The sequence below is a fragment of the Chrysemys picta genome, chromosome 8, assembly GCF_011386835.1.
Source record: "Chrysemys picta bellii isolate R12L10 chromosome 8, ASM1138683v2, whole genome shotgun sequence".
Classification (NCBI taxonomy): Eukaryota; Metazoa; Chordata; order Testudines; family Emydidae; genus Chrysemys; species Chrysemys picta.
Genome location: NC_088798.1, coordinates 92401766 through 92416986, shown reverse-complemented (window position 1 = coordinate 92416986; position 15221 = coordinate 92401766). Strand labels below are relative to the sequence as shown.

The following is a 15221-nucleotide window of genomic DNA, read 5'->3' as shown; positions in this document are numbered from 1 at the left end:
AGACACAGGTGTAAATAAATAAATGGGCCATATTGTCGCTCTCTCTCTGCCCCCAATTCCAATCCAACCCATTTGCATTCATCAGACGGCACAAGTGGTCACCTATTGGCAATATCTAAGAATGCTTTTGGGGGTGGGGAGCTGCCAGCTAGCATTGTAGCTGGCTCCTACATCACCCTCTCCTCCTTGTCCTAGAGAGGGGAAGCCAGGCCCAGAAGGGGCAGTATTGGAGGTGGGAAGGCAAGTTGACAGAGCACTGCTCCATTCTGGCAATTCTTACCTAGTTGACTGTTGCCAATGGTGAAAAGTGCTGCTCTGGCCTATATTGAGACCACGGCTTGAGCTGTGAAGGGCAGATGTGCCACCTAATGTGTGCACTTTAATTGAATTCTTGTGGCACATCAAATTAGAACTGGTCCGGAAATGTCGTTTTTATTCCCTTGAAGAATTTCAAATTCTGTTGAAACTTTCCATCAAAAGTTCATGTTTTCCTTATTAAACCCCCCCTCCCCCCCCCCCCCAAGTTGGTCAAAATTGAACATTTCCTATGGAAATTGCTGCTTTGACAAAAAAGCCATTTTTCACTGACAATGTTTCAAATGACAAATTTCAACTATCTCTACATAACATATTAAAATTAATTCATTGATATGAGTACAGAAATTTGATTCAATAGCTTTGTGCACTAAAGGGCTCTTTAATCTAGCGGAGGAAGGCATAACAAGAACTAATGTCTGGAAGTTAAAACCAGACAAACGCAAATTAGAAAAATTTGTGCCATCTTTAACATTGAGGGTGATTAACCAGTGCAACAAACTAGCAAGGGAAGGGTGAATTTTGTCTTTTGCTGCCTTCAAATCAAGACTTGGATGCCTTTCCGGAAGACATGTTTTAGCTCAATACAAGAGTAACTGGGTGAAGTTCTATGGCCTGTGTTATACAGGAGGTCATACTAGATGATGTAATTGTTCCTTCTGGTCTTAAAATATATGAACAATCAACATTTTATCTTTGGCTTTGAGGCTGCTGAGGGATATCTTTTGGGGATATTTAATTGATTTCCTTCAGTCTTTGCTAGCTATCAGGCCACTAGAACACCTGTTTCTGTCCATTTTCTTGTATGTAGGGAGTGAAGTTCACTTCTGAGGAGCTGATGCTGTTATCCCCAATTGCAAGAGTGATGGAGTATTTTGACAGTCTGACCCAGTAGGTGTCAGTCATAGATGGCATTCAACTCTAAGTGGTGCCTTTGTTCTCATGTTCCTCTTGTTGTCCATATGCAGCCCAGCTCATTGGGGTTTTTCCCTTCTTTCTGTGGGTAAGCTTCTGAGTTCCCACCTCTCCTGATGAAATTGGTGGCCATTAAAAGTGCTCACCACCTCTGAGGATTTGGGTTTTACAGAGTCAAATTACAGAGAAGCCTGAGCACTAAATTCAGATCCAAAACTGGGTTAAATATTTCCCAGTACAAAGTGGTGCTTGGATCTGGGATTGTGTTCTGCTTGGTATCAAGATAACTGCGAACTTCCTTGATGTCTGTGCAATTGGGGCTGGTTTTTTTGGCCCCATCTCTAGTTCAGTCTGAAATTTTAATTGGTTCAGGTTGATGATGGATTTGTTTCAGTGTGTTCTTTTCTGGAGTTGTGCCCTGAGCTCCAGTGCTCTCCTGACTGTGACTTTCTGCTCTGTGGTTTCTCTCCCTGTGTTTGCTTCGCCATGGCAGTAGAGGTGTGTAATTCTATTCATGCGTGCAAAAAGCTTTTTACCTACAGTTCACATTTTTGTTTTCCCCTGAGCAATTGTTCTTGCAGCATCTGCATCTATATTTAGACTGGTAGATTATGCTTGTTTTCCAGTGGCTCTTCCCCGTTGGGATGGAGCTACAGACTCCACTTCCATCTCATGTTACTTTGCCAGGTTTATGCCCGCACTATATGGGTACAGAGGAAGCTCTGTCGTCTGTTCACAGATGTTCTTTCTATTTTTTGTTGTTTTGGTTCTTCCTTTAGGTGTAAGGGTCAGATTTTGAAAGGCATTTAAGTGCTTAAAGATGCGAATAGGTGCTTCTGAAAGTCCTACTAGTCATCTAACTTCTTCTTTAGGCACCTAAATACCTTTAAAAAAATCTGGCCTTAAGTGTATTCATTTAGATTCTGCTTGCCATCTGCCTAGCTTTGGGCATCCATTCAGTTCAATGCAGGCTTTTGGCCAAACTGTACATCTGTGAAATATATTTCAACAATTAAGCTCTACTTTCACATTGAAAGATATTAGTGTTTGGGTTACAAAGGGCACTGACTTTTTATGGATTTTGACCTTTAACTATCTTTGTAGATAGGACTTTCTTTTGTAAATTTTACTTATTCCTGATCAGTGGAAATACCTATTATCACATTACACATTAAAATAATTTTTATTGCATTGACTTGAATAAACTGAATATACGTACATAATATATTTGCAACTACTGTAATTTGGTTCACAGTCTGTAAGGGGTTGTTATGCATTGGAAATGAAATTCAGCCCAGTGCAGAGAGCTGGGTGAAGCTCTATGTACCACTGAAGTTCCAACCAAGGACCTACGTTGGGGCTTAAATGGCATAGTCTCTAGAAGGACCTAGGTGTAGTCCCTAGAAGGGCCAATTCATCTCCCACTCAGGTCAGTGGACTTCAATGAGAGTTGGATTGAACCCTGGGAAAGAAGCCTCTTTCAACACCTGGTGATCACTAAATAATCATTCCAAGGCTAAGGTGATAGTTCTTTTTTGATAATTTGCACATACCTCTTGGATTAAAGAAACCACAGGTTCATCTGAGAATGAAAGAATCCAGTTAATGTAAATTTGCAGGAATCATGATTATTGTTCAAAAGAATTTGCTTAGTTTTACTATACTAACAAAACTGAGAAAGAAGTGTCTCGTAATGGCCTCCGCTCACTTCTGTTTCCTCTGCTGCAGCCAGGAGTTTCCGCTTCTCACATTGGTTGGTACTGAATTATACTAGTTCATCCTATCTCATATATAAAATCAGTAGATCCTAGCATATAGCCAAGATCCTTTGCTAGTAACACCAGTCTGGGATTTACCTGTAACTGTCCAAGGTGAACTGGGCTGGCAAGCCATGAAGACTAATTTGAACTTTTAGTTTTTAGACTTAAAACATCCTGTTCACACTCATGGGGTTTCTTAACTCTTAAATTCCCAGCAACAGCCATGAATGGAATGAATAGGCTGCTTTCCTACCAAATATTAGACTGTAGCTACATCCCCAGCTGCAAATATTGAGGATTGAACAGACATAGATTATGATGTCAGGTGACCCTGCAACATTTTTGGCTTTCAGAACCCTGCTTCCAGCTTAGTGTTCTAATCAATCTGAGCTCTTGAGAGGTTAAAAGTTTTTAGGAAACTTGGGATGTGTTTAAATTAATCCCTTCAAATAAGTGATACATCCAGAAGAGCATGGATTTTGGCTCAGAATATCAAAGTCTGAATAATAATAACAGCATCTATAATTCATATACATTAATGTGATTTCCTGCAAAGAGGAGATGAGTGGCAGAGAGAATGAAAGCTGACACAAGGATGTGAAAAGAACCAAGCATTTGTCTCATCTCTACGCAGCTCCTCCTTCAAGTGCTCTCCAAGGATTCAGTGCTGGGGTTTTCTTTTTGGAGTGAGAAGGGTGGTCTGGCTGATTTTGGAAGGCTGTTGAATTGGTAAAGGCAACACATGTTCTGTCTGCTAATTAGTCGGTGGCTGATAGATGCACTCTGACATCTCAGTCATGTTCTTCCAGCAGTGCAGATGGCAGGCCAGAGGGACAGTGGCTCCTCAAGCTTTGCTTTCTTCCATCGAAATCACGCCAGACTGAAGCCTCACAGCATCCAGAAGGAAGTCTGTGCTTCTGTCAGCACTAACCCTACCTACAGGGCACTCAGCAGGGTGTGGCCTTAATAGTGCTCTTAGCATATAAGCATTTATAGCAATCAGTGCAGAGAACCACGTTTCCCAGTTTCAGGCCAGGCAGGCTGTCCGTGGAATGTGAAACTGCTGAAACTCCAGAAAGTGACTATTTTGGAGTTATTCAGCATTGTCCTCTCCCGATGAAGGTGGATATATTAACCAATGAGCTGCGGCCCCATGGCCTTTATACTCAGACACTGTTTGGAATAAGACTTACCTACCTCTCGTGCCTAATCTATTATTTGTATTACAGTAGTGCCTAGAGGTATCCTAATTGAGGGTTCCTAGTGCCAGCACTCTTCACAAACGTCACAAAGAGACAGTCCCTTCCCAAGGGGCTTACAGTCTAAACACTGTACAGTTAAATTTGCTTAATGTTGCCCATTTAAGACTTCATACTGGATACTCAACTTCACCTCTCTCTGTTGAAGCTCTGATTATTTTCTATTTTCATAGATTCTAAGTCCAGAAGGGACTGTTGCGATCATCTAGTCTGACCTCCTGTATAAAACACAGGCCATAGAACTTCCCCAAAATAATTCCTAGAGCAGATTTTTTAGAAAAAATGTCCAGACTTGATTTTAAAGTGGTCAGTGATAGAGAACCCACCACGATTAGTTCATTGCAGTGGTTAATTAATCTAGCTTTTTTTTTTAATTACACCTTATTTCCAGTTTGAACTCTAGCTTCAATTTCCAGTAATTGGATCATATTATACCTTTCTCTGCTAGACAGAAGAGCCTATTATCAAATATTTGTTCCACACATAGGCACTTGTAGACTGTAATCAAGTTGCCCTTAATCTTTTCTGTCTTAATATAAATAGACAGAGCTCCTTGAGTCTATCACTATAAGGCAGGTTTTCTAATTTTTTAATAATTCTTCTGGCTCTTTTCTGAACAATTTTTTAAACATCCATCTTGACTTGTGGACACCCGAACTGGACACAGTATTCCAGTAGTGGTGACACCAGTGCCAAATACGGAGGTAAATTAAACCTCTCTACCCCTACCCAAGAGTCCCCTGTTTATGCATCCAAGGATTGCACTAACCGTTTTGGCGACAGCTTTGCACTGATAGTTTCTGTTCAACTGATTATCCACCACAACCCCCAAGTCTTTTTCAGACTCACTGCATCCCAGGGGAGGGTAGCCCATCCTGTAAGCACCTCCCTCTGTCGAAGCTCTGATTATTTTCTATTTTCATAGATTCTAAGTCCAGAAGGGACTGTTGGGATCATCTAGTCTGACCTCCTGTATAAAACACAGGCCATAGAACTTCCCCAAAATAATTCCTAGAGCCCATCCTGTAAGCATGGCCTACGTTCTTTGTTCCTAGATGTATACATTTACATTTAGTTGTATTAAAACACATATTGTTTGCTTGCACCCAGCATACCAAAACAGTCTAGATCACTCTGTATTAGTGACTTGTCCTCTTTATTATTTACCACTCCCACAATGTTTGTGCTATCTGCACACTTTATCAGTGATGATTTTAGGTTTTCTTCCAGGTCATTGATAAAAGTGTTAAATAGCGTAGAACCCAGTGGGACCCTGCTTGTAACCCACCCACTCGGGAATGATTCCCCATTTATAATTACACCTTGACATCTATCAGTAGCGAGCTTTAATCCATGTAATGTGTGCCATGTTAATTTTATATCGTCTCGTTTTTTAATCAAAATATCATGTGATACTCCATAAAACACTGTACAGAAGTCTAAGTACATGAACACTATTCACTTTATCAACCAAACTTGTAATCTCATTAAAAAAAAAAATTAAGTTAGTTTGGCAGGCTCTATCTTCCATAAACCCATGTTGATTAGCATTAATTACCTAACTCTCCATTAATTCTTTATTAATCAAATACCACGTCAACCACTCCATTACCTTGCCCAAGTTTGATGTCAGACTGACAGGCCTATAATACCTGGGCCATCCAGTTTACCCTGTTTAAATATTAGCACAACACTACCTTCTTTCCTGTTTTCTAGAATTTCCCCGGTGTTCCAAGATTTATTGAAAATCAACATTAATGGTTTAGCCAGTTCCTCAGCCAGCTCTTTGTAAACTCTTGGATGGAAGTTATATGAACTTGCTGATTTTAAAATGTCTAACTTTACTAGCTGCTGTTTCTGACTCATGATCCTGTTAATCTCCCATTGCAACAGACCATGGGAGAGACCAAATTGGACAACACACACTAAGATTTCAGTAAACGATATAGACATAGATGTTGATATAAATGGCCCTTCCTCGGGTCTCAGCCAAAGATGGTACTTAAAATCCTCACCTCCAGTGTGGAGGGATTCCCTGCAGAGAAGGCTGACATGCTGTCTGGCATGAAAGCAAATATCATATGCCTGCAAGATATACTCAAAGAGACAGTAGCACCAAATATCCCTTGCACTCATATTGCTGTGAACATTGAAAGCAACATTTATGGCAGTATCACAGTGCTAGTGGGCCTTCAGGAAGGATCATGGCCTAACAGGCCCATGACAACTCTGTGGGGAATACCTGGGAGCAAACAGGTGGTACCCCCTAGCTAATTAGAAATAGACCAATTGAGTTAGAGGGAGACTGCTAGAATGCTATAAAGAGAAAGTTGCCCAGCAGAGGGGTGGGGAAGCTCTCGCTAGAAAAGCTCTGTGACAAGCTGGAGGAACACACAAGAGGTGGAATAGGCCTCTGTGGGGACAAGCCCTGAATGGGGGCTTAGAGTTGACAGTAAGAGCCCCCAGAGAACTGTTGGCAGGGCTGCCCAGATGGAGGGAAGTGGGGCAATTTGCCCCGGGCCCTGGCCGAGAATCCCTTTCCTCATCTGGTGGCAGTCCGGGTCTTCGGCGGCATTTCGGTGGTGGGGGGCCCTTCAGTCACTCCGGGTCTTCGGCAGCATTTCGGCGGCGAGGGGCCCTTCAGTCGCTCTGAGTCTTCAGCAGCATTTCGGCAGCGGGGGGCCCTTCAGTGCTGCCAAAGACGCAGAGCGACTGAAGGGCCCCCCGCCGCCGAAATGCCGCAGACTTGGAGCGCCGCCTGGTGAGTACAGGCTCCCCCGCTTTGCCTCAGGCCCCCTGAATCCTCTGGGTGGCCCTGACTGTTGGAGTCCCTGGGGATGGGAGACAGTGGGGAGCTTCTGTGAGGAAGCTCCAGGAAGAGAGCTGGAGACTGCCTCTAGACCAGAGAGAGCTACAGTGAGAGCCTGGCTCCTGGGAATGGAACAGGAAGATGAAGAGACCAAGAGACACTCTGGAGAAGGAGCAAGTAACTAAGAGATTAGCTCTCCAAGGATGAATAGCAGGATAGGAACTGAACCTCAGCATGGGCACGAGTGGAGCAGCTGAGTCTGGGAGGTAAGCAGGACTGCTGGTGATTTACTGAAGAAAGGAGATAAGAAGCCAATGACTTCAGTGAGGAGGAAACTGAAGCCTGGGACAATTTCTTTGTTAGTTTATTGATGAATAGCCCTCCTCCTCCCTCCCCAACATGAGCTTATTGAAGGTAAAGTCTGATGCAGATAAAGTCTGATTTATGTAGCCAAAAGAGGAAACCGAGGCACAACAAGGCCTGGGCTTGTGACAAAGTGGTACCAGACTGAGTAAACATAGTTGTGGGTGGAAATGTGGACATGGAGGAAGTCTTGCGGATCCTGCAACAAGAGGCAGCAACATTAGAGCAACTGAAGACGACTTCAGTAAGGGAAATGGATACCTCAACTGAGCTACTGCTAGTGATCAAAGTGATAAAGTGACAACAAGACAGAGTTTGACAAGAGCTCCAAAACACGCAGACATGGTCTCCCCATCATGATTTTTCTGGGAAGTGTAAGGAACCATGGAGCCTTGAGGACTATGGAAGCTGGATGAGAGGAGAAACCCATGAAGGAGGTGTCCGCCTGGGGCAAACTACCCCTGGGTGTAATCAGACTAAGGAACAGGGGGATGTCTGTTAGAAAATGAGATTAGAGGGGTCTTGCGGGAAGAACCTCGGAGCCTACCAAAGAGAAATGCCCTCACAACTGTGGGGGAGGGGGAGAGTGGAGGGGGAAACTCTCTCACTGTGATGATAGAGTGGGTGATACAGGGTCTTGGAGACAGCACCTGATAGGGGAAGCTCTGCTAGTAGGCAGTGCTTAATTAGGGAAAGGAGACAGGTTCCCAAATGGAGATTGTGATGGAGAGTGGGTATGGAGGAAGATGGGCTCCTGGTTCAGTCCTAAACACTAAAGGGATCTATATTGACTGTGCCCTGGGGAGGGTATGGAGTGTAGTGTGGGCCACAATGCACAGGATCTGAAATGGCATGGACTAAGGACTTGTTCCCTCCAGGGCTGGGTTTGGGAACTTGTGGGGAGCAGGGCCAGTGCACCTGTGCCTGGTCTGAGGACCCCAATTGATACTGAGCTCATTCAATCCTGTAGGATCATCACAGTGCAGAGGCGACTTGTGGGGGGAGGGCATGGAGGGTCAAGTACTTTCCCCAGATTGGCTGGTCAGGGCGAGGAGCTAGGGTGACCAGATGTCCTGATTTTATAGGGACAGTCCTGATTTTTGGGTCTTTTTCTTATATAGGCTCCTATTACTCCCTACCCCCTGTCCTGATTTTTCACATTTGCTGTCTGGTCATCCCTAAGAGGAGCTCTGTCCTTCTCTCCCTCCATTACTAATTGATTACTATTGATAATTCCCCCCCCTCCCCAATCTAGTAAAGGACCATACCATTATTGGGATTCTTTTTGTTCCCAATATATTTTTAAAAACTTCTTATTGTCCTTAACTCTGATGGCCATAGAGTTCTTCTTGTGTCTCTTTACTTCCCTTATCAATTTTCTATAGTTTCTACCTTCTAATTTATATTAATTACTATCAATTTTCCCTCTCTTCCATTTGTTGTATATTACTTTTTTATAGCGGCTTTCACTTCCCCTCTAAACCAAGTTGTTCTTTTAACTAATATGGCCATCTTCCTTGATTGTAGCTTTTGGAGCGTCTATTAAAGTGTTCTTAAACAGTTCCCAATTGTCACTCACATTTTTCTGACTAAATTCTTCCTCCCAGCTGATTTGGCTCATAATTGTTTTCAGCTTTGTGAGCTTGACCCTTTTAAATTTCAAAGTTATATTGATTAGTGGTCTGGACTTTATTCTATTTTATTTCCTGTGTGTTTCTGTGAGATATTTGTATAGCACTTTATATCCTGATCACTACATGAACTTGGGAAAGTCTCATAGGCTCTAATTTTGGTTTTTAATTTAGCCACAGAGTACCTGTATCAATAGCCCTATTCTTGCTTCACAAGAAATATTTAGCCAGGATTGTGGAGAGGCACATAAAACCCTCTTGCATCATTCAGGCCAGAAACTCATTACTAGAGTCTCTGTTCTTGCTCTCCAGAAAAGCTGATCTTATTTTAATTATATGGCTTTAACACCTGAAATAAAGCTGGGAGTGAATCCCTAGCTATGCATAAGCAATACAATTTGATTTCATGAGCCCTTAACTCAGTGAGCAGAGGTGGAGGTTCTTACAGGTGTGGGCTTGATCTCTGTGGTAAAGGAAGGAAAAGCAATTCAACAATGTTCTCCTGTTTCAGAAAAAAGGCTGAGGAGTCTGTGAAACATCATAACATGCACAGAACCTCTCTATGAAGTTTGCTGTTCCTGATAAAGACACTGTTCCTGTCAAGCTCGGCACTCTGCAATCCCACTGAAGTCTTTGGGGACTGAGAGGCTCAGCACCTTTCAGGAGATGCTTGAACTCAGTGGGAGTTGAGGGCACCCAGTCACTGGCAGCCTTCAGCACCTTGCAGGGTTGTGTCCACACAGCCCACAGGGGTTCAAAAGGTGAAATTCACTGCAGTGCAGAGGGCCTTGCAGTGGGTGTTCGCACCACTCTGCATGGGAGGTCTGCCTGCTGAGTGGCTGCCTGACTGTCCCTTGTATGTGACAGGAAGGGTCTTGGCTCAGGCTCCACATAGAATGCCATGAAAGGCCACATTAGGGGAAGACTGGAGGGGGAAGGGAGTGCACAGGAGAAGTTATAAAGCCATATTTATGCTGATCCAGTGGCCCCAACACCACCTTCAGCAGGTGCAGAGCCCAAATACTCAAGTTCTAGGTGGTTGCAGTGATTTCACCCTTAATGCTCCTGCCTTCCTTATGCCATGTTGGCATTTAGGTTCGCATACGTGTTTTTGTTGCCATTTTGGGGAGCAATATTACCTTAAAAGTGCCCTCCTTGTTACACTAATATAAGATCCTGTTGGTATTATTTTAAGAGGGATGAGGCAAAAATGCCAGGTTTATTGTAAATACAGAGAGAGAGAGCGAGAAATCAGGATATGCAATTCAATATTATTTCACTACCATTCCTTATTCATTCACACACTCATTCATACAAGTTCTGCAGAGTTGTTATAGTTACCAGCCTAGAGGTTGCTCATGGCAGAGTACTGGCCAGGTAGTCTGCACATGAGGGTGGAGCCGAGTCCTTGTCAGATGCGCATCCGATGCTCCTGGAGGGTGTCAAGTATCAGAGGGGTAGCTGTGTTAGTCTGAATCTTACTTGCATCTGAAGAAGTGAGGTTCTTACCCACGAAAGCTTATGCTCCCAATACTTCTGTTAGTCTTAAAGGTGCCACAGGACCCTCTGTTGCTTTTTCCTGGAGGGTGGTTGCAGAACCAAACTCAAAGGTTTTCTGTCTTTAGAGTCTGTTCTTATAGGATTTTGTCCTTATACAAGTCTATGGGAATTGCTTCGTCCTGCTGATGTTTGTTTGAGGTGATTATCAATTAGCTGGTGGCACATCCCTGATGGCTGAATGTCTGAGTGTTATCTTGTTCTTCGGGAGTCTTCAGTCCTCCATGGGGAGGTGGGGAGGGGCACTTGGGTGGATTCCGGCCTGCCCTCCGGGGGTCATCCAGTTATCTCTAGTTTGCGCATTCTTCGGCCAATCAAGACTGAAGTTGTAATTCTTAGGCTGGCACTTCCCTGACCATTCATTCTTTATCTAAATCAATTTATCCTTTATCTAAATCAAGCATCCATTCACATACATCCTCTATTTTAATATAGATTTATCACTTATTACTTTATTATTTAACTTCTAGCAACTCTCAGGATGTTGCAAATCTACTTAAACGTTAACATACATAGCAAACAAGTTAAAAGCTGTGTTCTGTTTTGAAGAACAATTACAGTTGTTTTTGCAAAGCCTGATTCCTTTTTGAGAACCGACTTTGTCTTCGGATGTGTTAACACAATTAGCAGTTTGGCCTTGCATGTTTCTCAGAGAGAGGGAGAGACACAGAAATGGAAAAGCAAGAGGCCTAAGCTGTGGGGAATTCAATCTTACCCCTTATCTGTTAGTCTTAAAGGTGCCACAGGACCCTCTGTTGCTTTTTACAGATCCAGACTAACATGGCTACCCCTCTGAATCTTACCCCTTGTCTCTCTTGGCCTCAGACTTGTTATACACATACACTTTATGGTTCTAATACAGAAATTCCTTGATATGGTCCAACATCCTTTGGATTGAAGCAGCACTGCAGAAAGGTGCCAGATTGATTTGCCTGCTCCATAATTGTGGTTCTGAATTTAGCCAGGAAGCAGTAACGTACAAAGTGCCTGCAAGAAAATGTATGCATCAAAGAGAGATGAGGTAGGTGAAAACAAAAGGAGGGGAAAAGCCAGGCAAACACGTTCTTGGCAAGTGGCAAAACCCTTGTGTCAGGCTGCCTGAAATTTTATACAACAAACTTTGCATGCCTTCTGCTGGGAAGTCCGTCTCTTTAAAGCCAATGTTGTCAAGTTTAGAATGTTGAGATAAAAAAATTCAGGTCAGTACAGAATGAGTTCTCAGTAATAACAATTACCCAGACACCAGTTTTAATATGATGGATCAAAGATAATCAACATAATTTTAACATATGAATTGTTTCTTACCAAAGAGCTATGTGGATCTGCCTCTTTGGGCCAGGTACAGCTGCCCTCACTGAGTGGCCCACCCTTATGAAAAAATTTCTCTCTCCCATTTGAGAGGAGCGGTCTAGTTTACTTACCTAAGATAGAAGTTGGTGATTCTCTCCCTTTAACCTATAGGTCCCTGTGGTCTGCTCACCAGCCCTTGAGTTCACTCACCTATAATTTTCTTTACCTTTGGGAAGGGACTCATATTTGCCACTTCCCTGTGTATAGCCCTAATGAACACTCAGGAACAAGACAATTACAACCAACCACCTGCCTTCCCATCCCTCCAGAAATTACTGCCCCCCCTTTATTTACTTTTGTATTTTGAAGGGAATGACTATGGCTATTTAGAGGGAGGTAGCAATGAAACTGGCAAATTATCAAAGAGGATAAAAACTTGGAAAATATTTTCCAGTGTGGTTCCTCCACCACTCCACCCCCACCCCAAGAGTGGATTTCACCACATTTAACAAACTTCCCATGCCAAACATCCCAGTTTTGCTGCTAAGGGTTCATCAATACAGAAACATTTGGTGCAGATCTAGCTATGTCCTGCTGGAGTAAGATGGCAAGACATTAAAAGCATGAAGTTATAAATGGGCAAGATTTTAGGTAGGCTAGAAGGTATTTCAGTGCTCAAACACTTGAAAGCAGTGGCACTTTAAATGAATGTTCTCTCTTGGAATGTGCTGAAGACCTTAGAAATGAGCTACAATTCTGGCCATGCCAGTTGAAGGTCACTGAGATAGCTGAAATCGGCATTGCTGTAACAAGGTCTGGATTACGTTCTTTCTCGATAGCGCAAAACATCTTTATGGGTGTCTTCTTTGAGTGGGTAACGGTATTCTGAGCCCATAATGTCACAGCCATATTGTAACATAACAAGGTGAATAGAATCAAGGCCAGAAGGGACCACCAGATTCTCTAGTCTGACCTCCTGCACATCACAGGCCACTAAACTCCGCCCAGTTACCCCTGTATATGAAACATTCCAAGAAATGAATTTATCTTGAACCAAGTTCTTTTATTTATAATGATCCAAGACAAAATGAAAAGGGGAGACAGTAAAGGGAAATGTGTGCTCAAATCTCCCATTTGTGGGATTATGCATCAAAGAGTAAAATCCATTCCTATTAACCATTAAGGGACTATATATATTTAGATTAGATTTGTAAAAGCATGAATAATTTCACAATCAAAGGTGCTTCCCATGTGAACTGCTTAAGAAGTGGGCTGCCACATTCTGCCCTAGCTTTAGTTTTTGAGTGGTCTTAATGAGGAGCTTCATGCAGAGCACATTACAGTAATGTAATATTCCAGCTATTAAACTGATTGGAGTCATGTACTTGCAGTTTACCCCAATTATGAATAAGAGAGGCTTGTGCTCCTCCTGTTTACCAAAGTTTTGGGGGCCTTGGGCTCACTTGGAAGAGTTAGGTTCCCGATGAGTTACATTCCCAATGAGCTGGATCCCCTTCTACACAGGCACCTCCCGTGTCTCCAAGAAGGATCCTGGTTAGTTGAATGGGATGATTAGATTATTTAATCACTAGTTGATTATCAAGGATTTATTTCTTGATAAGTGATAATTCAGTCATCTATAACACTAATATCATGATCTTAATGAATTATTCTATGAAATATAAATTAATTGCAGGGCTTAAGTGTGATTTGGACCTTTTAGGCGTAAATTTGCTCTTGTGGTTCACTGGATGTTTCCTTCAGTTTCAGTGCTCAGAAAAATGCTGTTTTCTCTTTTATAGTCTAGCTTCTAGCCTGTATGTTTCTATCTACTTGTTGCAATTTTCATAATTTCTTATATCCTGTATACAACTGGTTAATGTACTATTAAAGTGCTGCATATCTATAGAGGTGTGTTGGGTGCTGCTGTGAGAAGTTTTACAGTGATGTGTATCAAACAGGATATCAGAAAATTTGAATGTCTGTTTCCCTTATGCTGTTCCCATAGACATGTTAATAATCCCCGCTGCTAAGGTATTATTAGTCTGGACCTCATCTACTTTGTCATCCGTGTCTTGCTCTTCCAAAAAGGAAATGAATTGGTGACGTAGTACATTTTGTTATTGCTTGGATTCTTAGCAGGTTCCCAGTATTTACTTACTTACTTACTTGTATTGTGGTAGCAAATGGGAGCCCCAGTCATGGCCCAAGACCCCATTGTGCTAAACACTGTACAAACAGAGAACAAAAAAAAAGCAGCCCGTGCCCCAAAGAAAGTCTATATCTTGTTGTCCAGACTGCAGCAATTAGCTGCTTCCATGAGCCATTTATTGTCAATTGGAGGGGTGCGCCTTATAGTTAACTAGCAGAAAAAGTATTTTGTTTCCTTTTCAAAAAACGTTTAGCACTGGATGCCGAAAGAGATGTTGTGAAGAAGGTTATGTTGCCTATGAAACCCCTTTTCCGCTCCAAATCTTCATACCATTTAAGAATGTATAAAGCAAATTAGGTCTGGGTTTAAAAAAAAAAAATCTACTGGCAGCACCAGAATTGAACACAAAATAGAAATGAATGATTTATTAACTCCAATTTTTCTTTCAGGACATGTGCACATCACAGATTTCAACATTGCCACGATACTGACTAAAGGGATGCAGGTCACCACGATCGCTGGCACAAAGCCATATATGGGTAAGAATTAATAAAAATCTAGGCTACTTAAATGGCCATTCTTTGTTTAATACCTGCCCTTAATTCAAGGGATATATGAGGATAGAAGTGAAATCCTTTCAGAAATCCTTCCACTCCTGCCAGGTAGGAATGCTGTGGTTTTAAGTGAGATAAGCCACAGATGGAAAAAGGAAGATTCTTTTTGCCAGAAATTTTTTATCTCCTATCTGTGAAATATTTTCTCATACGGATTTAGAATTGGGATCCATAGAGTGATTAACTATCAAAAAAAGTGGGGAGCCAGGAGAGGCCTGATGAATGCACTAATTTCAGTGACACTATTGTCATGCTACAAGGCCTTGTTCAAGTTTCTTGTGCCCAGGTCAGATGAGTGTTAAATAAAATTTCGCTCTATGCATTTTACAAATTTTAGTTAAGCTTCATAATCCCCTCTATGAGGTAGGTACTATATGTAGGATTATCCTCATTTCATAGCTGGATAAACTGAGGCACAGAGCTGAATTAGACTGTCTGTTACACCGGGTGTAATGACTCAATCCTGCAAAGGGCTGAACATCACCTGTGTGTTGAGCATGGACTGAGAACCTTGCAGAAGCTGCTCAGAGGCACCTCTCGTGATTGGGGTCTCAAT

The 15221-nt window shown here is 42.4% G+C and overlaps 1 protein-coding gene across 6 annotated transcripts in view; it reads left to right on the top strand.

Annotated features, from left to right (window-relative positions):
• Positions 1–15221, top strand: part of STK32A (serine/threonine kinase 32A) — a 90324-nt gene that overhangs the window by 54481 nt on the left and 20622 nt on the right. For all 6 annotated transcript variants that reach the window (XM_042850849.2, XM_042850848.2, XM_042850851.2 and 3 more), the window contains one exon: positions 14501–14590. In XM_042850849.2, coding sequence (XP_042706783.2) covers positions 14501–14590 — 90 coding nt within the window. The remainder of the gene's footprint in view (positions 1–14500; positions 14591–15221) is intronic.